Consider the following 27,353-nt stretch of genomic DNA (forward strand, 5'->3'; position numbering starts at 1 on the left):
ATTTAGTAACTTAGCTAACGTAGATCTGTAGATTTAGTGACTTAGCTAATGTACTATACATCTGTAGATTTAGTGACTTAGCTAACGTAGATCTGTAGATTTAGTGACTTAGCTAATGTACTATAAATCTGTAGATTTAGTGACTTAGCTAACATAGATCTGTACATTTAGCTAACGTGATGCAGAAAAACAGAATGGGAATTTTCTTTTACATTTCAAATCTCTGACATGCACTCGACAGCGACATGGTTTCCCCTGAGAGAAATAACATCTGTCAGACAGTAGCTGATAAGAGCGTCTGCTAAATGACGTAAATGTAAATGTAAATGTAGCGGTGCCTCTGCCAGGTGAGTGTATCAGATAGTAGCGGTGCCTCTGCCAGGTGAGTGTATCAGATAGTAGCGGTGCCTCTGCCAGGTGAGTGTATCAGATAGTAGCGGTGCCTCTGCCAGGTGAGTGTATCAGATAGTAGTGGTGCCTCTGCCAGGTGAGTGTATCAGATAGTAGCGGTGCCTCTGCCAGGTGAGTGTATCAGATAGTAGCGGTGCCTCTGCCAGGTGAGTGTATCAGATAGTAGCGGTGCCTCTGCCAGGTGAGTGTATCAGATAGTAGCGGTGCCTCTGCCAGGTGAGTGTATCAGATAGTAGCGGTGCCTCTGCCAGGTGAGTGTATCAGATAGTAGCGGTGCCTCTGCCAGGTGAGTGTATCAGATAGTAGCGGTGCCTCTGCCAGGTGAGTGTATGCGTTTCTCACCCTGTACGTGTCCATGTGTTTTCGGGTGTGTTTCAGGTGTACACAGCGTCGGGCCCCAATGGAACCACAGGGAAAACCTTTAAAGTTCACCTCCAGCTCTGGGATACAGCTGGACAGGAGAGGTACTGGAACTGCATTGGAAAGCATTGCATATAGCTCACAAAGTGTTACAAATGTGCTTTATAATGCATTATAAAGAGAGAGGGTAGTCATGGGAATAGCTATTTTACCTAAGCTTTGCTTAGCATGAAATCATAGACAAACCACTGCTGCCATTCAGTTTGTAGCTTGATGTTTTGTTTAACTACACTATCTCAAGCTCTCACGACGTGAGATTCTCTCAAGGTATCACTCCCCCTCCCCCTACCTTGTGAGAATGATGCTTGATGTAGTTCTACAAGGCCTTAACAAGCCATAACGATCAGGCGTCTCCACAGCGTCTTCACAGAATCTGGCTGTGATGCTGGAGGGTCTGACACCTCCGTACGTACGAGAGAGAAACTGACGTGTCTTGTTCATCTAAAAAAAAAAGCCTCAACGAGAGACAGACTGAGGCTGTGTCCCTAACGGGACCATATTCCCTATGTTGTCCAGAGCCTGGATAAAAGTTGTGCACTACATAGGGAATAGAGTGAAAGCTTCTTGAGAGTCAACCGCTCTACGTTCAAACCAGTTTTCATTTTGGCACTCTTTAAAAAAAAAAATAGTTTAGTGTAGTCTTAGTCATTTTTACTGAAATAAAGTCACATTTTTGTCATTTGAATAATGATTGTCTAGTTATTGTCAAAATGATTAAAACAACGGGCCATTATTATTTGAAAATTATTACTATTTTTAAAACAAGCCATATAAAGTTGGTTGCAATTTCAGTTTAATCCACCAGAAAAGACAGAACAAATAATACAACAAATATTGTGGTTAAACTGAAATATACTAATTGATTAAAAAAACATAATTTTTCCATAACATTTTAATAAAAGGTATAATCTTTGTAAATGATATCATAAATAGGACTGGTGGAGTAATGTCATACATGCAGCGAACAAAAACATATGGATATGTCTGCTCTACCCAAAATTACAACCAAATAATTGCAGCATTACCGCGAAAATGCAAGAGGAAAGTGGAAGGAGGAGAAAGTAAGGAACTTGTCTGTCGGCCCTGCATTAAAGAACATAATTGGTTAAAGAAAATTGTGATAAATAAAAAATAATACCAGTCAAAAGTTTTGACACACCTACTCATTCAAGGGTTTTTCTTTATTTTTACTATTTTCTACATTGTAGAATAATAGTGAAGACATCAAAACTATGAAATAACACATATGGAATCATGTAGTAACCAAAAAAGTGTTAAACAAATCAAAATATATTTTATATTTGTGATTCTTAAAATAGCCACCCTTTGCCTTGATGACAGCTTTGCACACTCTTGGCATTCTCTGAACCAGCTTCACCTGGAATGCTTTTCCAACAGTCTTGAAGGAGTTCCCACATATGCTGAGCACTTGTTGGCTGCTTTTCCTTCACTCTGCCGTCCGACTCATCCCAAACCATCTCAGTTGGGTTGAGGTCGGGGGATTGTGGAGGCCAGGTCATCTGATGCAGCACTCCATTACCCTCCTTCTTGGTAAAATAGCCCTTACACAGCCTGGAGGTGTGTTGGGTCATTGTCCTGTTGAAAAACAAATGATAGTCACACTAAGCCCAAACCAGATGTGATGGCGTATCGCTGGAGAATGCTGTGGTAGCCATGCTGGTTAAGCGTGCCTTGAATTCTAAATAAATCACAGACAGTGTCACCAGCAAAGCACCCCCACACCATATCACCACCTCCTCCATGCTTTATGGTGGGAACTACACATGCAGAGATTATCCGTTCACCCACACCGTGTCTCACAAAGACATGGCCGTTTGAACCAAAAATCTCAAATTTGTATTCCAGACCAAAGGACACATTTCCACCGGTCTAATGTCCATTGCTCGTGTTTCTTGGCCCAAGCAGGTCTCTTCTTCTTATTGGTGTCCTTTAGTAGTGGTTTCTTTGCAGCAATTCGACCACGAAGGCCTGATTCACACAGTCCCCTCTGAACAGTTGATGTTGAGATGTGTCTGTTACTTGAACACTGTGAAGCATTTATTTGGGCTGCAATTTCTGAGGCTGTTAACTCTAATGAACTTATCGTCTGCAGCAGAGGTAACTCTGGGTCTTCCATTCCTGTGGCGGTCCTCATGAGAGCCAGTTTCACCATAGCGCTTGATGGTTTTTGCGACTGCACTTGAAGGAACTTTAAAAGTTCTTGAAATGTTCCGTATTGACTGACCTTCATGTCTTAAAGTAATGATGGACTGAGTTTCTCTTTGCTTATTTGAGCTGTTCTTGCCATAATATGGACTTACTCTTTTACCAAATAGGGCTATCTTCTGTATACCCTCCCTACCTTGTCACAACACAACTGATTGGCTCAAAGGCATGAAGAAGGAAATAAATTCCACAAAATAACTTTTAAGAAGGCACACCTGTTAATTGAAATGCTGTCACGACTTCCGCCGAGGCTGCCTCCCCTCATTGTTCGGGCAGGTTTCGGCGTTCGTCGTCACCGGCTTACTAGCTGCTGCCGATCCATTTATCATCACTCCACTAGTCTTGTCTAATTAATCACACACACCTGGTCCTTATCCCCAATTAGTCATTGTATAAGTGTTCCCTCTGCTTCCTTGTCTGTGTGGGTGATTGTTTGTAGTGAGCTGTGTGTGGCTCGGTTGAGCTGCCCTTACCTTATTGTTGCCAGGGTAGATATTTCCCCTGTGCCTGAGTTTTGTTGTCTCAATTGTGCTTTCACTGTTTATCGACGGAATAAACTTTTTGGATGCATATTACTCTCCTGCGCCTGAATGCATTACAAATGCATTCCAGGTGACTACCTCATGAAGCTGGTTGAGAGAATGCCAAGAGTGTGCAAAGCTGTCATCAATGCAAAGGGTGGCTACTTTGAAGAATCTCAAATATAAAATATATTTTGATTTGTTTAACACTTTTTTGGTTACTAAATGATTCCATATGTGTTATTTCATAGCTTTGATGTCTTCACTATTATTCTACAATGTAGAAAATAGTAAAAATAAAGAAAACCCTTGAATGAGTAGGTGTGCCCAAACGTTTGACTGGTACTGTATATATATATTTACCCAAAAATATATGTGGGATTGGAAATTATGCAGACAATTACATTGATGGAAGCTACAAACTATCTGCAATATTAAAGTTGATCTACCCCCCAAAACAACAAAAATATATAGGAAAATGCATATGCATCGGCTCTAATATGTGTAAGAGTGTTCTACATGCAACGTATTAAATGTTTTGAATAAATCGTCACCTTAGAAAGCGTTCATTTCGTTGTTTTGGCTTTGACACAACATCCACAACGACCATGTTTCCCACTCAGTTTCAACCTGTTGTTGAACTTCTTTCTCCAAATTGATGTAAAAAATGTTTTGCCTAATGGTGAGTTTTAAAAAGCATTATGTTTTGATGATTAGTGTTTCGTGTGATTTTCGATTGCATTTGCATTGACGTCAGAGTGGTTAGAGGGACAGTAGAGCCCTGAGTACCAGGCCATTAGGACCTGATGGTTAGAGGGACAGTAGAGCCCTGAGTACCAGGCCATTAGGACCTGATGGTTAGAGGGACAGTAGAGCCCTGAGTACCAGGCCATTAGGACCTGATGGTTAGAGGGACAGTAGAGCCCTGAGTACCAGGCCATTAGGACCTGATGGTTAGAGGGACAGTAGAGCCCTGAGTACCAGGCCATTAGGACCTGATGGTCAGAGGGACAATAGAGCCCTGAGTAGCAGGCCATTAGGACCTGATGGTTAGAGGGACAATAGAGCCCTGAGTACCAGGCCATTAGGACCTGATGGTTAGAGGGACAGTAGAGCCCTGAGTACCAGGCCATTAGGACCTGATGGTTAGAGGGACAGTAGAGCCCTGAGTAGCAGGCCATTAGGACCTGATGGTTAGAGGGACAGTAGAGCCCTGAGTACCAGGCCATTAGGACCTGATGGTTAGAGGGACAGTAGAGCCCTGAGTACCAGGCCATTAGGACCTGATGGTTAGAGGGACAGTAGAGCCCTGAGTAGCAGGCCATTAGGACCTGATGGTTAGAGGGACAGTAGAGCCCTGAGTACCAGGCCATTAGGACCTGATGGTTAGAGGGACAGTAGAGCCCTGAGTACCAGGCCATTAGGACCTGATGGTTAGAGGGACAGTAGAGCCCTGAGTACCAGGCCATTAGGACCTGATGGTTAGAGGGACAGTAGAGCCCTGAGTAGCAGGCCATTAGCGACCTGATGAGCGTTAGCGAGTTGGGTGCTACCAACGCATGTCCAGAGTGCATAAAAGGAGATTACCGTGACTCAACGGTCATGTGGAATTTTGACTGCGGTCACGACTCATGACGGGTGGTGTGGCGGTAATATGGTCACCGCAATGGTCCTCTGTGCTCCAGTCCAAGTCCGAGTCACCAATTGTCGAGTCACGAGTCCCTATGGCTGAAGTCCGAGTCCCAGTGCTCCAGTCCGAGTCACTGAGTCCAAATAAAGTTATTAACCAGTCAGATATAGTGTAGTGGTAAGAGGAGTTATTAACCAGTCAGATATAGTGGTAAGAGGAGTTATTAATCAGTCAGATATAGTGTAGTGGTGAGAGGAGTTATTAACCAGTCAGATATAGTGGTAAGAGGAGTTATTAATCAGTCAGATATAGTGTAGTGGTAAGAGGAGTTATTAACCCAGTCAGATATAGTGTAGTGGTAAGAGGAGTTATTAACCCAGTCAGATATAGTGTAGTGGTAAGGGGAGTTATTAACCCAGTCAGATATAGTGTAGTGGTAAGAGGAGTTATTAACCCAGTCAGATATAGTGTAGTGGTAAGAGGAGTTATTAACCAGTCAGATATAGTGTAATGGTAAGAGGAGTTATTAACCAGTCAGATATAGTGTAGTGGTAAGAGGAGTTATTAACCCAGTCAGATATAGTGTAATGGTAAGAGGAGTTATTAACCAGTCAGATATAGTGTAGTGGTAAGAGGAGTTATTAACCAGTCAGATATAGTGTAGTGGTAAGAGGAGTTATTAAACCAGTCAGATATAGTGTAGTGGTAAGAGGAGTTATTAACCCAGTCAGATATAGTGTAGTGGTAAGAGGAGTTATTAACCAGTCAGATATAGTGTAGTGGTAAGAGGAGTTATTAACCCAGTCAGATATAGTGTAGTGGTAAGAGGAGTTATTAACCAGTCAGATATAGTGTAGTGGTAAGAGGAGTTATTAACCCAGTCAGATATAGTGTAGCGGTAAGAGGAGTTATTAACCCAGTCAGATATAGTGTAGTGGTAAGAGGAGTTATTAACCCAGTCAGATATAGTGTAGTGGTAAGAGGAGTTATTAACCAGTCAGATATAGTGTAGTGGTAAGAGGAGTTATTAACCAGTCAGATATAGTGTAGTGGTAAGAGGAGTTATTAACCCAGTCAGATATAGTGTAGTGGTAAGAGGAGTTATTAACCCAGTCAGATATAGTGTAGTGGTAAGAGGAGTTATTAACCCAGTCAGATATAGTGTAGTGGTAAGAGGAGTTATTAACCCAGTCAGATATAGTGTAGTGGTAAGAGGAGTTATTAACCCAGTCAGATATAGTGTAGTGGTAAGAGGAGTTATTAACCAGTCAGATATAGTGGTAAGAGGAGTTATTAACCCAGTCAGATATAGTGTAGTGGTAAGAGGAGTTATTAACCCAGTCAGATATAGTGGTAAGAGGAGTTATTAACCCAGTCAGATATAGTGTAGTGGTAAGAGGAGTTATTAACCCAGTCAGATATAGTGGTAAGAGGAGTTATTAACCCAGTCATATATAGTGTAGTGGTAAGAGGAGTTATTAACCAGTCAGATATAGTGTAGTGGTAAGAGGAGTTATTAACCAGTCAGATATAGTGTAGTGGTAAGAGGAGTTATTAACCCAGTCAGATATAGTGTAGTGGTAAGAGGAGTTATTAACCAGTCAGATATAGTGTAGTGGTAAGAGGAGTTATTAACCCAGTCAGATATAGTGTAGTGGTAAGGGGAGTTATTAACCAGTCAGATATAGTGTAGTGGTAAGAGGAGTTATTAACCAGTCAGATATAGTGTAGTGGTAAGAGGAGTTATTAACCCAGTCAGATATAGTGTAGTGGTAAGAGGAGTTATTAACCCAGTCAGATATAGTGTAGTGGTAAGAGGAGTTATTAACCCAGTCAGATATAGTGTAGTGGTAAGAGGAGTTATTAACCCAGTCAGATATAGTGTAGTGGTAAGAGGAGTTATTAACCCAGTCAGATATAGTGTAGTGGTAAGAGGAGTTATTAACCAGTCAGATATAGTGGTAAGAGGAGTTATTAACCCAGTCAGATATAGTGTAGTGGTAAGAGGAGTTATTAACCCAGTCAGATATAGTGGTAAGAGGAGTTATTAACCCAGTCAGATATAGTGTAGTGGTAAGAGGAGTTATTAACCCAGTCAGATATAGTGGTAAGAGGAGTTATTAACCCAGTCATATATAGTGTAGTGGTAAGAGGAGTTATTAACCAGTCAGATATAGTGTAGTGGTAAGAGGAGTTATTAACCAGTCAGATATAGTGTAGTGGTAAGAGGAGTTATTAACCCAGTCAGATATAGTGTAGTGGTAAGAGGAGTTATTAACCAGTCAGATATAGTGTAGTGGTAAGAGGAGTTATTAACCCAGTCAGATATAGTGTAGTGGTAAGGGGAGTTATTAACCCAGTCAGATATAGTGTAGTGGTAAGAGGGGTTATTAACCCAGTCAGATATAGTGTAGTGGTAAGAGGAGTTATTAACCAGTCAGATATAGTGTAGTGGTGAGAGGAGTTATTAACCCAGTCAGATATAGTGTAGTGGTAAGAGGAGTTATTAACCCAGTCAGATATAGTGTAGTGGTAAGAGGAGTTATTAACCCAGTCAGATATAGTGTAGTGGTAAGAGGAGTTATTAACCCAGTCAGATATAGTGTAGTGGTAAGAGGAGTTATTAACCAGTCAGATATAGTGTAGTGGTAAGAGGAGTTATTAACCAGTCAGATATAGTGTAGTGGTAAGAGGAGTTATTAACCCAGTCAGATATAGTGTAGTGGTAAGAGGAGTTATTAACCCAGTCAGATATAGTGTAGTGGTAAGAGGAGTTATTAACCCAGTCAGATATAGTGTAGTGGTAAGAGGAGTTATTAACCCAGTCAGATATAGTGTAGTGGTAAGAGGAGTTATTAACCCAGTCAGATATAGTGTAGTGGTAAGAGGAGTTATTAACCAGTCAGATATAGTGTAGTGGTAAGAGGAGTTATTAACCCAGTCAGATATAGTGTAGTGGTAAGAGGAGTTATTAACCCAGTCAGATATAGTGTAGTGGTAAGAGGAGTTATTAACCAGTCAGATATAGTGTAGTGGTAAGAGGAGTTATTAACCAGTCAGATATAGTGTAGTGGTAAGAGGAGTTATTAACCCAGTCAGATATAGTGTAGTGGTAAGAGGAGTTATTAACCCAGTCAGATATAGTGTAGTGGTAAGAGGAGTTATTAACCAGTCAGATATAGTGTAGTGGTATGAGGAGTTATTAACCCAGTCAGATATAGTGTAGTGGTAAGAGGAGTTATTAACCAGTCAGATATAGTGTAGTGGTAAGAGGAGTTATTAACCAGTCAGATATAGTGTAGTGGTAAGAGGAGTTATTAACCCAGTCAGATATAGTGTAGTGGTAAGAGGAGTTATTAACCCAGTCAGATATAGTGTAGTGGTAAGAGGAGTTATTAACCAGTCAGATATAGTGTAGTGGTAAGAGGAGTTATTAGCCCAGTCAGATATAGTGTAGTGGTAAGAGGAGTTATTAACCCAGTCAGATATAGTGTAGTGGTAAGAGGAGTTATTAACCCAGTCAGATATAGTGTAGTGGTAAGAGGAGTTATTAACCCAGTCAGATATAGTGTAGTGGTAAGAGGAGTTATTAACCAGTCAGATATAGTGTAGTGGTAAGAGGAGTTATTAACCCAGTCAGATATAGTGTAGTGGTAAGAGGAGTTATTAACCCAGTCAGATATAGTGTAGTGGTAAGAGGAGTTATTAACCCAGTCAGATATAGTGTAGTGGTATGAGGAGTTATTAACCAGTCAGATATAGTGTAGTGGTAAGAGGAGTTATTAACCCAGTCAGATATAGTGTAATGGTAAGAGGAGTTATTAACCAGTCAGATATAGTGTAGTGGTAAGAGGAGTTATTAACCCAGTCAGATATAGTGTAGTGGTAAGAGGAGTTATTAACCCAGTCAGATATAGTGTAGTGGTAAGAGGAGTTATTAACCCAGTCAGATATAGTGTAGTGGTAAGAGGAGTTATTAACCAGTCAGATATAGTGTAGTGGTAAGAGGAGTTATTAACCCAGTCAGATATAGTGTAGTGGTAAGAGGAGTTATTAACCCAGTCAGATATAGTGTAGTGGTAAGAGGAGTTATTAACCAGTCAGATATAGTGTAGTGGTAAGGGGAGTTATTAACCCAGTCAGATATAGTGTAGTGGTAAGAGGAGTTATTAACCCAGTCAGATATAGTGTAGTGGTAAGAGGAGTTATTAACCCAGTGTCACGGTCGTTGAAGGACGGGTCAGGCCAAGGAGCAGCGTGAATTGCATACATGTTTATTCACCGATAAACACACGAACAAAAACAACAAACCAACGAAACGTGAAGTCCTCAGGCTAAACTCTAACACGGAACAAGATCCCACAACTAATGACAGGCTGCCTAAGTATGAGCCCCAATCAGAGACAACGAACGACAGCTGCCTCTGATTGGGAATCACACCTGGCCAAACATAGACATACACAACCTAGAATGCAACATAGAAATACTAACATAGAATATCCACACCCTGACTCAACATACAAGTGTCCCATGAGTCAGGGTGTGACAACCAGTCAGATATAGTGTAGATCCTGGATATGAAATGCAGTCAGGAAAGTGGGAGGGTTGAACAAGATTACAAATTCAAAAGACAGACTACTTTTCTATACTCAAGTGGGAGAAAAACATAGCTAGACTGTTGTTTTACTATTAAACTCAATGCTGCTATTGTTTTTAATTTCGTAAAGCAGCTTGTGTTTCTTAACCAGGCAAAGGGTAGCTAACCAGAAGGCTGGTGGTCACTGGTTAGCTACGGGGAAGCAAGAGAGTCGCCAGCGCGATGTGTATAATCGTAGGCGGAGCCGGAGCGGAGCCTGTCTGCCTGTCTGCCCACACTCATCGCTTGCTCCCCCGCAGCTCACCAGCTGATGTAGGCTGTGTGTGCAGGGTGTGGCGTCCACTGCTGAACAGAACGGCGCATCTGTGCTGCTAATATTAATTGTGCTTGTCACTGAAAAGCTCTCAATCTCTCCAAAAACTCTTGTCCAGTAAACTTGTAGTCAGATTTTAGTCAGAGATAATTTTGTCTCGTCTCGTTTTAGTCAACTGAAATGAAAAATAATTTTCGATTAGTTCCAGTTTTGTTTAGTCAGTTGTAGTCTCATCAATTGCCACTGAAAAATAGGTGTTTGACAAATATTTTAGTCAGTATTTTTGACGCAATGAACAATGGCTCAAACTCCTTGAGCCTCTTCTCAGACAACTGATGGTTGAAGAGTAGATTAGCCTACATCCTTATTCCCTATATAGTCCACTACTTTTGACCAGGGCCCACATTGACAGAGATATATTCAGTATATGTGACCCATGCGGGAATCGAACCCAAAACTGATGTTGCCATCACCATTCTCAAACCTTCTCTGAGCCAGTCCTCGGCTGATTGGTGTCAGACGTTTCCCCGGCCCTAGCTAACAAACCTTGTTAAAATAATAGGATTGTAAACTGGAGACCTGGGGCAGAATTGTGTCACCATCCCGGTTCTAAATTGGAACGCCATTTGTAAAGGTCTGTTGTTGACCCCCCAGGTCCAGGAGTCTAACCACAGCATTCTATTTGTAAAGGTCTGTTGTTGTCCCCCCCCAGGTCCAGGAGTCTAACCACAGCATTCTATTTGTAAAGGTCTGTTGTTGACCCCCCCAGGTCCAGGAGTCTAACCACAGCCTTCTATTTGTAAAGGTCTGTTGTTGACCCCCCAGGTCCAGGAGTCTAACCACAGCATTCTATTTGTAAAGGTCTGTTGTTGCCCCCCCCCAGGTCCAGGAGTCTAACCACAGCATTCTATTTGTAAAGGTCTGTTGTTGACCCCCCCAGGTCCAGGAGTCTAACCACAGCATTCTATTTGTAAAGGTCTGTTGTTGACCCCCCCCAGGTCCAGGAGTCTAACCACAGCATTCTATTTGTAAACGTCTGTTGTTGACCCCCCAGGTCCAGGAGTCTAACCACAGCATTCTATTTGTAAACGTCTGTTGTTGACCCCCCCCAGGTCCAGGAGTCTAACCACAGCCTTCTATTTGTAAAGGTCTGTTGTTGACCCCCCAGGTCCAGGAGTCTAACCACAGCATTCTATTTGTAAAGGTCTGTTGTTGACCCCCCCCAGGTCCAGGAGTCTAACCACAGCATTCTATTTGTAAAGGTCTGTTGTTGACCCCCCAGGTCCAGGAGTCTAACCACAGCCTTCTATTTGTATACGTCTGTTGTTGACCCCCCCAGGTCCAGGAGTCTAACCACAGCCTTCTATTTGTAAAGGTCTGTTGTTGTCCCCCCCCAGGTTCAGGAGTCTAACCACAGCATTCTATTTGTAAAGGTCTGTTGTTGACCCCCCCCAGGTCCAGGAGTCTAACCACAGCATTGTATTTGTAAAGGTCTGTTGTTGACCCCCCAGGTCCAGGAGTCTAACCACAGCATTCTATTTGTAAAGGTCTGTTGTTGACCCCCCCCAGGTCCAGGAGTCTAACCACAGCATTCTATTTGTAAAGGTCTGTTGTTGACCCCCCCAGGTCCAGGAGTCTAACCACAGCCTTCTATTTGTAAAGGTCTGTTGTTGACCCCCCAGGTCCAGGAGTCTAACCACAGCATTCTATTTGTAAAGGTCTGTTGTTGCCCCCCCCCAGGTCCAGGAGTCTAACCACAGCATTCTATTTGTAAAGGCCTGTTGTTGACCCCCCCAGGTCCAGGAGTCTAACCACAGCATTCTATTTGTAAAGGTCTGTTGTTGACCCCCCCCAGGTCCAGGAGTCTAACCACAGCATTCTATTTGTAAACGTCTGTTGTTGACCCCCCAGGTCCAGGAGTCTAACCACAGCATTCTATTTGTAAAGGTCTGTTGTTGACCCCCCAGGTCCAGGAGTCTAACCACAGCATTCTATTTGTAAAGGTCTGTTGTTGACCCCCCAGGTCCAGGAGTCTAACCACAGCATTCTATTTGTAAACGTCTGTTGTTGACCCCCCAGGTCCAGGAGTCTAACCACAGCATTCTATTTGTAAAGGTCTGTTGTTGACCCCCCAGGTCCAGGAGTCTAACCACAGCATTCTATTTGTAAACGTCTGTTGTTGCCCCCCCCAGGTCCAGGAGTCTAACCACAGCATTCTATTTGTAAAGGTCTGTTGTTGACCCCCCCAGGTCCAGGAGTCTAACCACAGCATTCTATTTGTAAACGTCTGTTGTTGACCCCCCAGGTCCAGGAGTCTAACCACAGCATTCTATTTGTAAAGGTCTGTTGTTGACCCCCCAGGTCCAGGAGTCTAACCACAGCCTTCTATTTGTAAAGGTCTGTTGTTGACCCCCCAGGTCCAGGAGTCTAACCACAGCATTCTATCTGTAAACGTCTGTTGTTGACCCCCCAGGTCCAGGAGTCTAACCACAGCATTCTATTTGTAAACGTCTGTTGTTGACCCCCCAGGTCCAGGAGTCTAACCACAGCCTTCTATTTGTAAAGGTCTGTTGTTGACCCCCCAGGTCCAGGAGTCTAACCACAGCATTCTATCTGTAAACGTCTGTTGTTGTCCCCTCCCAGGTTCAGGAGTCTAACCACAGCCTTCTTCAGAGATGCTATGGGCTTCCTTCTCATGTTTGACCTCACCAGCCAACAGAGCTTTCTCAACGTCCGCAACTGGATGAGTAAGTTGTGGTCTAGGTACACACACACACACACACACACACTCACTCTTGAGATAATATATGCCATTTAGCAGACACTTTTTTCCAAAGCAACTCATGTGTGCATACATTGTTCTCATGGGTGTCCCCAACGGGAATCAAACCCATTACCATTGGCGATGCAAGCGCCATGCTCTACCAACTGAGCTACACAGGACCACTTTACAAGAAACTTATCTTCTAAACACCAGCATGCTTCAACCTGAATGGTACAGAACATGGCCAGGCCAAGGTTGGGGATTCAGTCAATTCACTTATTCAATTGAATAGAAATACAAAGTTTCCCCCCTTACCTTTACTTAACCAGTCAGTTAATAACACATTCTTATTGACAGTGACATCCTGGCATTTGAAAGGAAGACAGTTTCATTAAGGAGGTATTGGAAGAGCAGACAGCTCCTCAGTGATCAATATGAATCAATCCTCTAATCATCCTCAGATCTAGGCCTGGATTGAGGGCACAGGAAGTAGGCGAAGGTTAGTAGTAAACTGTTTTCTGGAGAAGGGAAAACGCAGACCTGAGTTAGCGAGGCCCAGTCCAGCGTTGGCGAGGCCCAGTCCAGCGTTGGCGAGACCCAGTCCAGAGTTAGCAAGGCCCAGTCCAGAGTTGGCGAGGCCCAGTCCAGAGTTAGCGAGGCCCAGTCCAGAGTTAGCGAGGCCCAGTCCAGCGTTGGCGAGGCCCAGTCCAGCGTTGGCGAGGCCCAGTCCAGCGTTGGCGAGACCCAGTCCAGAGTTAGCAAGGCCCAGTCCAGAGTTGGCGAGGCCCAGTCCAGCGTTGGCGAGGCCCAGTCCAGCGTTGGCGAGACCCAGTCCAGAGTTAGCGAGGCCCAGTCCAGAGTTGGCGAGGCCCAGTCCAGCATTGGCGAGGCCCAGTCCATCGTTGGCGAGACCCAGTCCAGAGTTAGCGAGGCCCAGTCCAGCGTTGGCGAGGCCCAGTCCAGCGTTGGCGAGACCCAGTCCAGAGTTAGCAAGGCCCAGTCCAGAGTTGGCGAGGCCCAGTCCAGCGTTGGCGAGGCCCAGTCCAGCGTTGGCGAGACCCAGTCCAGAGTTAGCGAGGCCCAGTCCAGAGTTGGCGAGGCCCAGTCCAGCATTGGCGAGGCCCAGTCCATCGTTGGCGAGACCCAGTCCAGAGTTAGCGAGGCCCAGTCCAGAGTTGCCGAGGCCCAGTCCAGCGTCCAGTCCAGCGTTGGCGAGGCCCAGTCCAGCGTTGGCGAGGCCCAGTCCAGCGTTGGCGAGGCCCAGTCCAGCATTGGCGAGGCCCAGTCCAGAGTTGGCGAGGCCCAGTCCAGCGTTGGCGAGACCCAGTCCAGCGTTGGCGAGGCCAGGTCCAGTGGTTCAAAACATAAAAAAAAAAAAAGTTATCCTCACCCTGTATTACTCTTGATACAATACTTGTATTAATTAGCCAATGTTTTGACAGCAAGCTGCCTTCATCAGGATTTCAGAGTATTAGTATTCAGCTGTGGCATTCTGTACTCTAATCACCCTGATTTAATGTAAACCAATCAGGGTTTAGGCCTGGGCATAGCACTATTACAGAAACCACTTTAGTTGTTAATTATCTTGTCAACGCTTTAGACACTAAAAGGAAATGTGCTGTTTTGTTTGTGGACCTGTCAAAAGCTTTTCATTCTGTTGATCGTGCTATTTTATTGAATAAGTTGTCCTCGACAGGCCTAGACACATAGTTGACAGGCTACAGAAAACGGCTACAATAATGCAAAGGAGATCGGAATGAAATTAACTAAACATCTGGGAAAGTGAGAGAGTGGGGCCTTCCTCACGTTTCACTGAAACACTCAAATATAACTCTCCCAACTTCCACTTTAGAAATTATAATTGTTGTAAACTACAGCGGTTCAATGTTTTCTAGGAATAGACTCTAACTTAGTTTATTCAGCTAGCTAACTTGGTACAGTATTCTTCCGCGAAAACCGTCCAGGGCATCGAATCCTATGACGCCATAGCCAACTAGCATGCCAGCCTCCAATAACACGGTTTAGCACCAATACTCAGTTACAACAAACCACCAGTGTGTTAACACGCCAAGCAGATCATTCGTGTCCGTGTCTAACGTTGTGTAAAGTTTTGGGTTAGTTTTGACAGTTTGAGTGAGTCCGTCGTCAACATATTCAGCCAGTTAGTTAGCTAGAATAGTTAGCATACTAGCTAGCCATTGCTCTCTGCCAACGAAAAAAACCCTCCTCCCACGGCACGAACACACAGAGAGAGCCAAGCTAACGTTAACTAGTCACCCATGTCCCGAATTCCCTTGAACGACTCTGGTTACCAGTATGTAAAAACAAAACACAAATGTAGGTTATAACTTACCCTTAGTTAGCCAGTTACTGTTAGCCAGTGAAGTGCAAAGCTAGCCACTGAATCGATTCAGCCAGTTCGCGACTGTTCGCTAGGTCGTTCCAGCCATTGTTTAGTAGCTATCCAGGTAGCAACAAGCTAGCTACATTTCGAGTACAGTAGCTACTAACTACCTAACGTTAACGCTTCAGATAATGAGGTTAGAAAAACAGCTGAACGGTAGGCAGCTAGCAGGCACAATTACAGGTACACAATTCTCCCTCTCGTGTCATATTCACCCTGAGCAGTGGGCCTGTTCTGCCACTGGGTCAGAGTCTCTCCTCCTCTCCTCTCCCCCCATACATCTCTACATTACTCCCTTTTTGTTTACAAGAACCTACTTCATAAACTTCCATCTTATCCAACATTGCTGTTGAAGTATAGACACCTGAGTTGCCTAAGCCGTTCACAGGATTGGTTCACTCTTGAGGTTCCTAGGGTCTCCACCTAGCTAGGTAAATCTGCTTTTAGTTGTGATGCACCGTATTTCTGGAACAAAATTCTTTATACATTTCATCTTGATGTTCTGGTGCCGTTCGGGCAATTTAAAGTATTGACTGGGTACTTATTTGTGGAGGAATGTAACTGTTTTTCTGGGTGATTTGTGATGTTTTATTTGTGCTTCCCATGACTGTGTTTTTCTATTCTAATGTGTGTGTACATACAGTGTATATGTATATATATATACTGTATATATATATATATACACACAGTACCAGTCAAAAGTTTGGACACACCTACTCATTCAAGGGTTTTTCTTTATTTTTACTATTTTCTACATTGTATAATAATAGTGAAGACATCAAAACTATGAAATAACACATATGGAATCATGTAGTAACCAAAGAAGTGTTAAACATATCAAAATATATTTGAGATTCTTCAAATAGTCACCCTTTGCCTTGATAACAGCTTTGCACACTCTTGGCATTCTCTCAACCAGCTTCACCTGGAATGCTTTTCCAACCGTCTTGAAGGAGTTCCCACATATACTGAGCACTTGTTGGCTGCTTTTCCTTCACTCTGCCGTCCGACTCATCCCAAACCATCTCAATTGGGTTGAGGTCGGGGGATTGTGGAGGCCAGGTCATCTGATGCAGCACTCCATCACTCTCCTTCTTGGTCAAATAGCCCTTACTCAGCCTGGAGGTGTGTTTGGTCATTATCCTGTTGAAAAACAAATGACAGTCCCACTAAGCCCAAACCAGATGGGATGGCATATCACTGCAGAATGCTGTGGTGGACATGCTGGTTAAGTGTGCCTTGAATTCTAAATAAATCACAGACAGTGTCACCAGCAAAGCACCCCCAAACCATAACACCTCCTCCTCCATGCTTTACGGTGGGAACTACACATGCGGAGATCATCCGTTCACCCACACCGCGTCTCACAAAGACATGGCGGTTGGAACCAAAAATCTTGTGTTTCTTGGCCCAAGCAGGTCACTTCTTCTTATTGGTGTCCTTTAGTAGTGGTTTCTTTGCAGCAAATCGACCATGAATGCCTGATTCACACAGTCCCCTCTGAACAGTTGATGTTGAGATGTGTCTGTGACTTGAACTCTGTGAAGCATTTATTTGGGCTGCAATTTCTGAGGCTGGTAACTCTAATGAATGTATCCTCTGCAGCAGAGGTGACTCTGGGTCTTCCATTCCTGTGGCGGTCCTCATGAGAGCCAGTTTCATCATACGCTTGATGGTTTTTGCGACTGCACTTGAAGAAACTTTCAAAGTTGTTGATATTTTCCGTATTGACTGACCTTCATGTCTTAAAGTAATGATGGACTGTAGTTTCTCTTTGCTTATTTTAGCTGTTCTTGCCATAATATGGACTTTGTCTTTCACATACAGTACATTCGGAAAGTATTTAGACCCCTTGACTTTTTCCACATTTTGTTACGCTACAGCCTTATTCTAAAATGGTTTAAATAGTTTTTTCCCCCTCATCAATCTACACACAATACCCCTTAGTGACAAAGCAAAAACTGAAATGTCACATTTACATAAGTATTCAGACCCTTTACTCAGTACTTTGTTGAAGCACCTTTGGCAGCGATTACAGACTCAAGTCTTCTTGGGTATGACGCTACAAGCTTGGCACACCTTTTTTGGGGGAGTTTCTCCCATTCTTCTCTGCAGATCCTCCCAAGCTCTGTCAGGTTGGATGGGGAGCGTTGCTGCACAGCTATTTTCAGGTCTCTCCAGAGATGTTTGATCGGGTTCAAGTCCGGGCTCTGGCTGGGCCACTCAAGGACATTCAGAGACTTGTCCCGAAGCCACTCCTGCGTTGTCTTGGCTGTGTGCTTTGGGTCGTTGTCCTGTTGGAAGGTGAACCTTCGCCCTGAGCGCTCTGGAGCAGGTTTTCATCAAGGATCTCTCTGTACTTTGCTCCGTTCATCTTTCCCTCGATCCTGACTAGTCTCCCAGTCCCTGCTGCTGAAAAACTTTCCCACAGCAGGATGCTGCCACCACCATGCTTCACCGTAGGGATGGTGCCAGGTTTCCTCCACATGTGACACTTGGCATTCAGGCCAAAGAGTTCAATCTTGGTTTCATCAGACCAGATAAACTTTTTTCTCATGTTCTAAGAGTCATTTAGGTGCCTTTTGGCAAACTCCAAGCGGGCTGTCATGTGCCTTTTACTGAGGATTCTGTCTGGCCACTCTACCATAAAGGTCTGATTGGTGGAGTGCTGCAGAGATGGTTGTCCTTCTGGAAGGTTCTCCCATCTCCACAGATGAACTATGGAGATCTATCAGAGTGATCTTCGGGTTCTTGGTCACCTCCCTGACCAAGGCCCTTCTCCACCGATTGCTCAGTTTGGCCGGGCGGCCAGCTCTAGGAAGAGTCTTGGTGGTTCCAAACTTCTTCCATTTAAGAACGATGGAGGCCACTGTGTTCTTGAGGACTTAGAATGCTGCAGAAATTTTTTGGTACCCTTCCTCAGATCTGTGCCTCAGCACAATCCTCTGACCTCTACGAACAATTCCTTCGACCTCATGGCTTTTGTTCTGACATGCACTGTCAACTGTGGGACCTTAAATAGACAGGTGTGAGCCTTTCCAAATCATGTCCAGTCAATTGTATTTACCACAGGTGGACTCCAATCAAGTTGTAGAAACATCTCAAGGATGATCAATGGAAACAGGAGGCACCTGAGCTAAATTTCGAGTCTCATAGCAAAGGGTCTGAATACTTATGTAAATAAGGTATTTCTGTTTTTTATTTGTAATAAATTGGCAGAAAATTCTAAAAACTTGTTTTAGCTTTGTCATTATGAGGTATTTTGGGTAGATTGATGAGGTACATTTTTTATTTAATCCATTTCAGAATAAGGCTGTAACGTAACAAAATGTGGAAAAAGTCAAGGGGTCTGAGATCTAGGTCTCAGTATGCCTTCCCTGTGAAAGATACCTAGGTCTCAGTATGCCTCCCCTGTTAAAGATACCTAGGTCTCAGTATGCCTTCCCTGTGAAAGATACCTTGGTCTCAGTATGCCTTCCCTGTGAAAGATACCTAGGTCTCAGTATGTCTTCCCTGTTAAAGATACCTAGGTCTCAGTATGCCTTCCCTGTGAAAGATACCTAGGTCTCAGTATGCCTTCCCTGTGAAAGAAACCTAGGTCTCAGTATGCCTTCCCTGTGAAAGATACCTAGGTCTCAGTATGCCTCCCCTGTTAAAGATACCTAGGTCTCAGTATGCCTTCCCTGTGAAAGAGACCTAGGTCTCAGTATGCCTTCCCCTGTTAAAGATACCTTGGTCTCAGTATGCCTTCCCTGTTAAAGATACCTTGGTCTCAGTATGCCTTCCCTGTGAAAGATACCTTGGTCTCAGTATGCCTTCCCTGTTAAAGATACCTTGGTCTCAGTATGCCTTCCCTGTGAAAGATACCTTGGTCTCAGTATGCCTTCCCTGTGAAAGAGACCTAGGTCTCAGTATGCCTTCCCTGTTAAAGATACCTTGGTCTCAGTATGCCTTCCCTGTTAAAGATACCTAGGTCTCAGTATGCCTTCCCTGTGAAAGATACCTAGGTCTCAGTATGCCTTCCCTGTGAAAGATACCTTGGTCTCAGTATGCCTCCCCTGTGAAAGATACCTTGGTCTCAGTATGCCTTCCCTGTGAAAGATACCTTGGTCTCAGTATGCCTTCCCTGTGAAAGAAACCTAGGTCTCAGTATGCCTTCCCTGTGAAAGATACCTTGGTCTCAGTATGCCTTCCCTGTGAAAGATACCTTGGTCTCAGTATGCCTTCCCTGTGAAATATACCTTGGTCTCAGTATGCCTCCCCTGTGAAAGATACCTAGGTCTCAGTATGCCTTCCCTGTGAAAGATACCTTGGTCTCAGTATGCCTTCCCTGTGAAAGAAACCTAGGTCTCAGTATGCCTTCCCTGTTAAAGATACCTAGGTCTCAGTATGCCTTCCCTGTGAAAGATACCTTGGTCTCAGTATGCCTTCCCTGTTAAAGATACCTTGGTCTCAGTATGCCTTCCCTGTGAAAGATACCTTGGTCTCAGTATGCCTTCCCTGTGAAAGATACCTTGGTCTCAGTATGCCTTCCCTGTGAAAGATACCTAGGTCTCAGTATGCCTTCCCTGTGAAAGGTACCTTGGTCTCAGTATGCCTTCCCTGGTAAAGATACCTTGGTCTCAGTATGCCTTCCCTGGTAAAGATACCTTGGTCTCAGTATGCCTTCCCTGTGAAAGATACCTAGGTCTCAGTATGCCTTCCCTGTTAAAGAAACCTTGGTCTCAGTATGCCTTCCCTGGTAAAGATACCTTGGTCTCAGTATGCCTTCCCTGTGAAAGATACCTAGGTCTCAGTATGCCTTCCCTGTTAAAGAAACCTTGGTCTCAGTATGCCTTCCCTGTTAAAGATACCTTGGTCTCAGTATGCCTTCCCTGTGAAAGATACCTTGGTCTCAGTATGCCTTCCCTGTGAAAGATACCTTGGTCTCAGTATGCCTTCCCTGGTAAAGATACCTTGGTCTCAGTATGCCTTCCCTGGTAAAGATACCTTGGTCTCAGTATGCCTTCCCTGTGAAAGATACCTAGGTCTCAGTATGCCTTCCCTGTTAAAGAAACCTTGGTCTCAGTATGCCTTCCCTGTTAAAGATACCTTGGTCTCAGTATGCCTTCCCTGTGAAAGATACCTTGGTCTCAGTATGCCTTCCCTGTGAAAGATACCTTGGTCTCAGTATGCCTTCCCTGTTAAAGAAACCTAGGTCTCAGTATGCCTTCCCTGTGAAAGATACCTTGGTCTCAGTATGCCTTCCCTGTGAAAATAAAGGTTAAATAAATCATCCTGGCTTTAGATTTAGCGACGGCACAAGATGAAGAAAAGGTGACTAGTAAACTATAGAATGAGTATATGGGCACACAGCGCTTACATTTACATTTTACGCTTCACATGTAATGCTATTTGGGCACACAGCGCTTCACATGTAATGCTATGTGGGCACACAGCGCTTCTCATGGTGTTCCAAAGAAAAATAGTGGTTAGTGTTTTTTATTCCATGTCCACAATGTTAACATGTTAACTGTTTCATGTTGTCCCCAGGCCAGCTGCAGGCCAATGTTAACTGTTTCATGTTGTCCCCAGGCCAGCCGTAGGCCAATGTTAACTGTTTAATGTTGTCCCCAGGCCAGCCGTAGGCCAATGTTAACTGTTTCATGTTGTCCCCAGGCCAGCTGCAGGCCAATGTTAACTGTTTCATGTTGTCCCCAGGCCAGCTACAGGCCAATGTTAACTGTTTCATGTTGTCCCCAGGCCAGCTGCAGGCCAATGTTAACTGTTTCATGTTGTCCCCAGGCCAGCTACAGAGGCCAGCTGCAGGCCAATGTTAACTGTTTCATGTTGTCCCCAGGCCAGCTGCAGGCCAATGTTAACTGTTTCATGTTGTCCCCAGGCCAGCTGCAGGCCAATGTTAACTGTTTCATGTTGTCCCCAAGCCAGCTGCAGGCCAATGTTAACTGTTTCATGTTGTCCCCAGGCCAGCTGCAGGCCAATGTTAACTGTTTCATGTTGTCCCCAGGCCAGCTGCAGGCCAATGTTAACTGTTTCATGTTGTCCCCAGGCCAGCTGCTGGCCAATGTTAACTGTTTCATGTTGTCGCCAGGCCAGCTGCAGGCCAATGTTAACTGTTTCATGTTGTCCCCAGGCCAGCTACAGAGGCCAGCTGCAGGCCAATGTTAACTGTTTCATGTTGTCCCCAGGCCAGCTGCAGGCCAATGTTAACTGTTTCATGTTGTCCCAAGGCCAGATACAGAGGCCAGCTGCAGGCCAATGTTAACTGTTTCATGTTGTCCCCAGGCCAGCTGCAGGCCAATGTTAACTGTTTCATGTTGTCCCCAGGCCAGCTGCAGGCCAATGTTAACTGTTTCATGTTGTCCCCAGGCCAGCTGCAGGCCAATGTTAACTGTTTCATGTTGTCCCCAGGCCAGCTGCAGGCCAATGCTTACTGTGAAAACCCAGACATGGTGTTGGTGGGCAACAAGGCAGACCTGGCGGACCAGAGAGAGGTGCAGGAGGAGCAGGCTAAAGAACTAGCCGACAAGTACGGGTGAGTAGGAGAGAGCTAGCCCCGTCATGCACACATACGGTGAGCTCAAAGTATTGGGACAGTGACAAATGTTTTGTTGTTTTGGCTCTGTACTCCAGCACTTTGGATTTGGAATGATACAATGACTATGAGGTTAAAGTGCAGACTGTCAGCTTTAATTTGAGTGTATTTTCATTCATATCATGTGAACCGTTTAGAAATTACAGCACCTTTTGTACATAGTCCCCCCATTTTAGGGGACCAAAAGTATTGGGACAAATTCCCTTATGTATTAAAGTAGTGAAACGTTTTGGTCCCATATTCCCAGCACGCAATGACTACATCAAGCTTGTGACTCTATAAACTTGTTGGATGCATTTGCTGTTTGTTTTGGTTGTGTTTCAGATTATTTTGTGCCCAATAGAAATGAATGGTAAATAATGTATTGTGTCATTTTGGAGTCACTTTTACTGTAAATAAGAATAGAATGTTTCTTAACACTTCTACATTAATGTGGATACTACCATCATCACCGATAATCCTGAATGAATCACACAAATATCACACCCCCAATACTTCACTTTTCACTACTTTAATACACATATAAGGGAATTTGTCCCAATACTTTTGGTCCCCTAAAATGGGGGGACTATGTACAAAAAGTGCTGTAATTTCTAAACGGTTCACCCAATATGGAGGAAAATACCCTCCAATTAAAGCTGACAGTCTGCACTTTAACCTCATAGTCATTGTATCATTTCAAATTCAAAGTGCTGGAGTACAGAGCCAAAACAACCAAACATTTGTCACTGTCCCAATACTTTTGGAGCTCGCACACACAAACATACAGAAATTTGCACGCACACGCACAAACACAGACACACACTCATCGGTGGGAGAGAACCGGCACCACTGTCACAGGCATAATGAGCATTAGGTTCCTCTTACTCTGAAAGATCAGTAACCGTATTGTGGTCCAAAGTGTAGTATTAGTGTCGTCTGAGAGAGGCTATATTTGCTTTGACTGTTGCTGAGGCTGCAGTCATAGCGCTAGTGATGATGTCATTGTCAAGGGTTTTATTACGGACAACATCTCTCACTCTCCACATAGTCACCGACCAATACACGTACTGTAGATGGGCCCTGGTCAAAAGTAGTGCACTATATAGGGAATAGGGTGCCATTCTCTGGTCTAAAGTAGTGCACTATATAGGGAATAGGGTGCCATTTGGGACGTAATCGATGGGCCCTATATTCAAGGTGCTGTCTGAGTGCTGGGCTTGTCATTCAGAGCTGTACTAGCGGAGTTTGTGGTTCATTAACATCTCATTCCTTACTAAAAGAAGACCTGGTGGATCTCTTCTCAAGTCGTTAAAACTATTTGATTATTACAACAGAATTGATTTATTTTCTCCTCACAATCTATGATTTTCAGTCCCTGTTTTTTTACAACCCTGATGTGCTTGACATGGTCCCTCGATTTAACTTTTAGACATAAGATATGACTAGTAAGACGAGGTAGAATGCTCTGATGTGGGTGTTGGTGGGGTCCTGTCTGATGTTGGTGTGGTCCTGTCTGATGTTGGTGTGGTCCTGTCTTATGTGGGTGTTGGTGTGGTCCTGTCTGATGTGGGTGTGGTCCTGTCTGATGTTGGTGTGGTCCTGTCTGATGTTGGTGTGGTCCTGTCTGATGTGGGTGTGGTCCTGTCTGATGTTGGTGTGGTCCTGTCTGATGTTGGTGTGGTCCTGTCTGATGTTGGTGTGGTCCTGTCTGATGTGGGTGTTGGTGTGGTCCTGTCTGGTGTTGGTGTGGTCCTGTCTGATGTTGGTGTGGTCCTGTCTGATGTTGGTGTGGTCCTGTCTGATGTGGGTGTTGGTGTGGTCCTGTCTGGTGTTGGTGTGGTCCTGTCTGATGTTGGTGTGGTCCTGTCTGATGTTGGTGTGGTCCTGTCTGATGTGGGTGTTGGTGTGGTCCTGTCTGATGTGGGTGTGGTCCTGTCTGATGTTGGTGTGGTCTTGTCTGATGTGGGTGTTGGTGTGGTCCTGTCTGATGTTGGTGTGGTCCTGTCTCATGTTGGTGTGGTCCTGTCTGATGTGGGTGTAAACCAGTCTGATGTGGGTGTTGGTGTGGTCCTGTCTGATGTTGGTGTGGTCCTGTCTGATGTTGGTGTGGTCCTGTCTGATGTGGGTGTTGGTGTGGTCCTGTCTGGTGTTGGTGTGGTCCTGTCTGATGTTGGTGTGGTCCTGTCTGATGTTGGTGTGGTCCTGTCTGATGTGGGTGTTGGTGTGGTCCTGTCTGATGTTGGTGTGGTCCTGTCTGATGTGGGTGTTGGTGTGGTCCTGTCTGATGTGGGTGTTGGTGTGGTCCTGTCTGATGTGGGTTCTGTATGTCCCCTGTCTGATGTGGATTCTGTGTGTCCCCTGTCTGATGTTGGTGTGGTCCTGTCTGATGTGGGTGTTGGTGTGGTCCTGTCTGATGTGGGTGTTGGTGTGGTCCTGTCTGATGTGGGTGTTGGTGTGGTCCTGTCTGATGTGGGTTCTGTATGTCCCCTGTAGGATCCCGTACTTTGAGACGTCGGCAGCGACTGGGTCTGAGGTGGACAAGGCGGTCATCACCCTACTAGACCTGGTCATGAAGAGGATGGAGCAGTGTGTCGACAAACCCACCGCCGAGCCCGCCAACGGGGGAGGAGCCGCCAAGCTGGAGGACGCTGCGCCTGACCAGAAGAAGTGTGCATGCTAGACCTGGCCCCTCCCACGTCCCCTTCTCCCTACTCTGATTGGTGCTCTAGCACCCCCTCTGGTGGCCAGATATAGAAGTGCAGCAGCATTACGATAGCATGACGTGTGATGGGCAGCTCAGTCAGCCACACTGCAATGGGTCTGTGGTTCTGGCCTTGCATGGCCTGAGTGTACTGTGCTGGTCCTGGCTATGTGTCTCTCCTGCCTGTCCTGTCCTGTGTTGTGTCCCAAACGTCACCCTGTTCCCTATAAAGTGCACTACTAGCCCATAGGGCCCTGGTCAAAAGTAGTGCACTAATATAGGGAATAGGGTGCCATTTGGGACGAGAGCCTGGCCTACCGGAGGCCTCTGCTTTATAAGACTTTGTATCCCCATGTTGTTTAGAAGTATCTGTCCAATCTAATCTACTGCCTTGGCTCTTAAGGCCCCATCCATATTGCAGTACCAATATTATATTAATAAAAAATGTGACCAGTTATTTATATATGGTTTAGATTTAGAATTTAGTTTTTGTGTATTTAAATTTAAGTTCTCATTCTAGTTTTTTTAATGTACTTTTTGTTTTAGATTAGATTATGGTTCCACATATTAATTGAATCCCCAAATAACAGGAGTTTTTGACAACAGTGTCTAGCTAAATGTGCATAAAAGACAATTTTATCGTATTGTAATATCACCTCAGTCAGTACTCAAATAATATTACAGTCAGGAAAATACATCGCCAAGCACAAAATCTCATCTGTTGATAACTGCTTTTGATCTGTCTGTCTGTGTGCCAAAAATTACCTTCACATTGCCTGTAGTCCAGGTCAGGATCGTCTGTCCTTCTGTGGTTGTTACCAAGGGCCTTGGACGTTCCTAGCTAATAATCTCGTGTGACGGACTTTTAACGTAAAATCTAGCTAGTTAGCTAAGCGCACTCAAGATGTAGTTCTGTGTTCACGTTCCTACAGAAGTAGCATGCCACATCTACCAGTTTTACAGGACTAACTCCACAACACACCTTTTCTATTACAAAATAATAACATGATCGTATACATAGTGACCAGGACAGACAGGCAGGCAGTGTTAACAGCTATTATTGTTTTTAAGACAAGACATAGTCCACAATGTAGTGACTGTTCTGCATATCACTGGTTTGATAAACCCAATAGTGCCATACTGTAGGTCATGTTTGGCTTTAAACGGATCGAGTTCTGTGGTGCACTGGTGGTTCTATAACTTGGAGAGAAAATTGTATTCCTTACTTACGGCAATGGAGTTTGGCTGAGATTAGAGATTCATCGGGTTATCAGTGGATATTTGTTATCAGAGATAGCTGCGGCAAAACATATTTGCCATCCTTGCACTTTTCTTAAATAATTCTCTATTTCTTGTCAAATAAGGTGAAAATTGAAAAAAAAACGTTTGGTCTCCGCACATTGTTATTATCATTTCAACATTGCAGAACCAATTTTATTTTTGTAAACTTATGTTTTACTATTTTTGTTATAGAAAATAAAGACAAATGGCATGGAGAAAATGGTCGTCACCCCGGAGATAGTACTTGGCTGCATCGCCTTTGACCAAGACAAACTGCCAACAAATGCCTCTTGCAGCCATCAATGAGCTTGCTGCACCTTTCTACTGGCAAGTTGGCCCCACTCTTTAGCAGCAACTGTTCTAATTCTTCAATGTTTGAGGGGCGCTGTTATCTCGCCGTAGGTTATGGATGTGATTCAGATCTGGACTCATCGCTGGCCACTCCAGAACAGTCCAGCGTTTCTTTTTGAACCATTCCAGGGTCCTTTTGATCTTTTCTTTGAACGCTTCATTTGATCGTTGGTAAACAGAGGAAGACCCAGCTGCTGAAGGAGACACAAGAATGCCTGATTGAACTTCTCAAAAACCCACCTAAACAACCCTGAAATGTTCTGTGGACCAACGAAACAACATTTGAGCTCTTTGACAATACAGATCAGTGCTGTGTTTACCGGTGACCAAATGAAGCGTTCAATAAAAAGAACAGCTTCCCTACAATCAAAGATGATTTGATAATGCTGTGGGGTTGCTTTGCTGCTTCTGGTACTGGGGGGGCCTTGGACGTGCGCAAGGCATGAAATCTGCAGATTATCAGGTGTTTTGAAGTCCAATGTTCAATCCAGCGTCCCAAAACTGGGTCTCCATTGAAGGTTGTGGGTCTTGCCAGGAGAAAGGTGCAGTAAGCTCACGTATGGCTACAACAAGCATTTGTTGGCAGTTATCTTGGCCAAAGGCTGTGCAACCAAGTACTATGTAGCTCCGGGGTGCCAATCATTTTGTCCATTTACAAAAAATAAAATTGGTTCTGCAATGTAAAAAAAATCCAATAGCAAGGTGTGGTGACCAAAAGTTATATTTAAATGTAAACTTATTTTAGAAGAAATAGTGCATTTTTTAAGAAAAGTGCAAGGGTGCCAATATTTTTGGCTGCAACTGTGTCTTTATTCAGGTCCTATCATGGATGATTGTTTTATCCATTTGAATACAGGAGATATCATAGGCCACTAGATTAGTTCACTAATCGGGCGGCAGGTAGCATAGTGGTTAAGAGCGTTGTGCCAGGAACCGAAAGGTCGCTGGTTCTAATCCCCGAGCCGACTAGGTGAAACATCTGTCGATGTGCCCTTGAGCAAGGCACTTAACCCTAATTGCTCCTGTAAGTCGCTCTGGATAAGAGCGTCTGCTAAATGACAAAACATTTAAATAAAAAATACTGCGGTGTAACCCTCATCTTCTCTCCTGGATCACTCACATTTATATTTACTACTACCAGTAAGAAGCCTCTTTGG

The 27,353-nt window shown here is 44.3% G+C and overlaps 1 protein-coding gene across 1 annotated transcript; it reads left to right on the forward strand.

Annotated features, from left to right (window-relative positions):
* Positions 1 to 789: 789 nt before the first annotated feature.
* On the forward strand, positions 790 to 24,664 carry LOC311117521 (ras-related protein Rab-27B-like; the record flags this gene model as incomplete). The annotated part of the gene is made up of 4 exons (XM_084192440.1): positions 790 to 875; positions 12,762 to 12,865; positions 21,698 to 21,821; positions 24,357 to 24,664. Coding segments are annotated over 4 exons (501 nt in total), but the record flags the coding sequence as incomplete, so codon positions are not given.
* Positions 24,665 to 27,353: the final 2,689 nt, after the last annotated feature.

This window comes from Coregonus lavaretus (assembly GCF_964263955.1).
Source record: "Coregonus lavaretus genome assembly, contig: HAP1_SCAFFOLD_3051, whole genome shotgun sequence".
NCBI lineage: Eukaryota > Metazoa > Chordata > Actinopteri > Salmoniformes > Salmonidae > Coregonus > Coregonus lavaretus.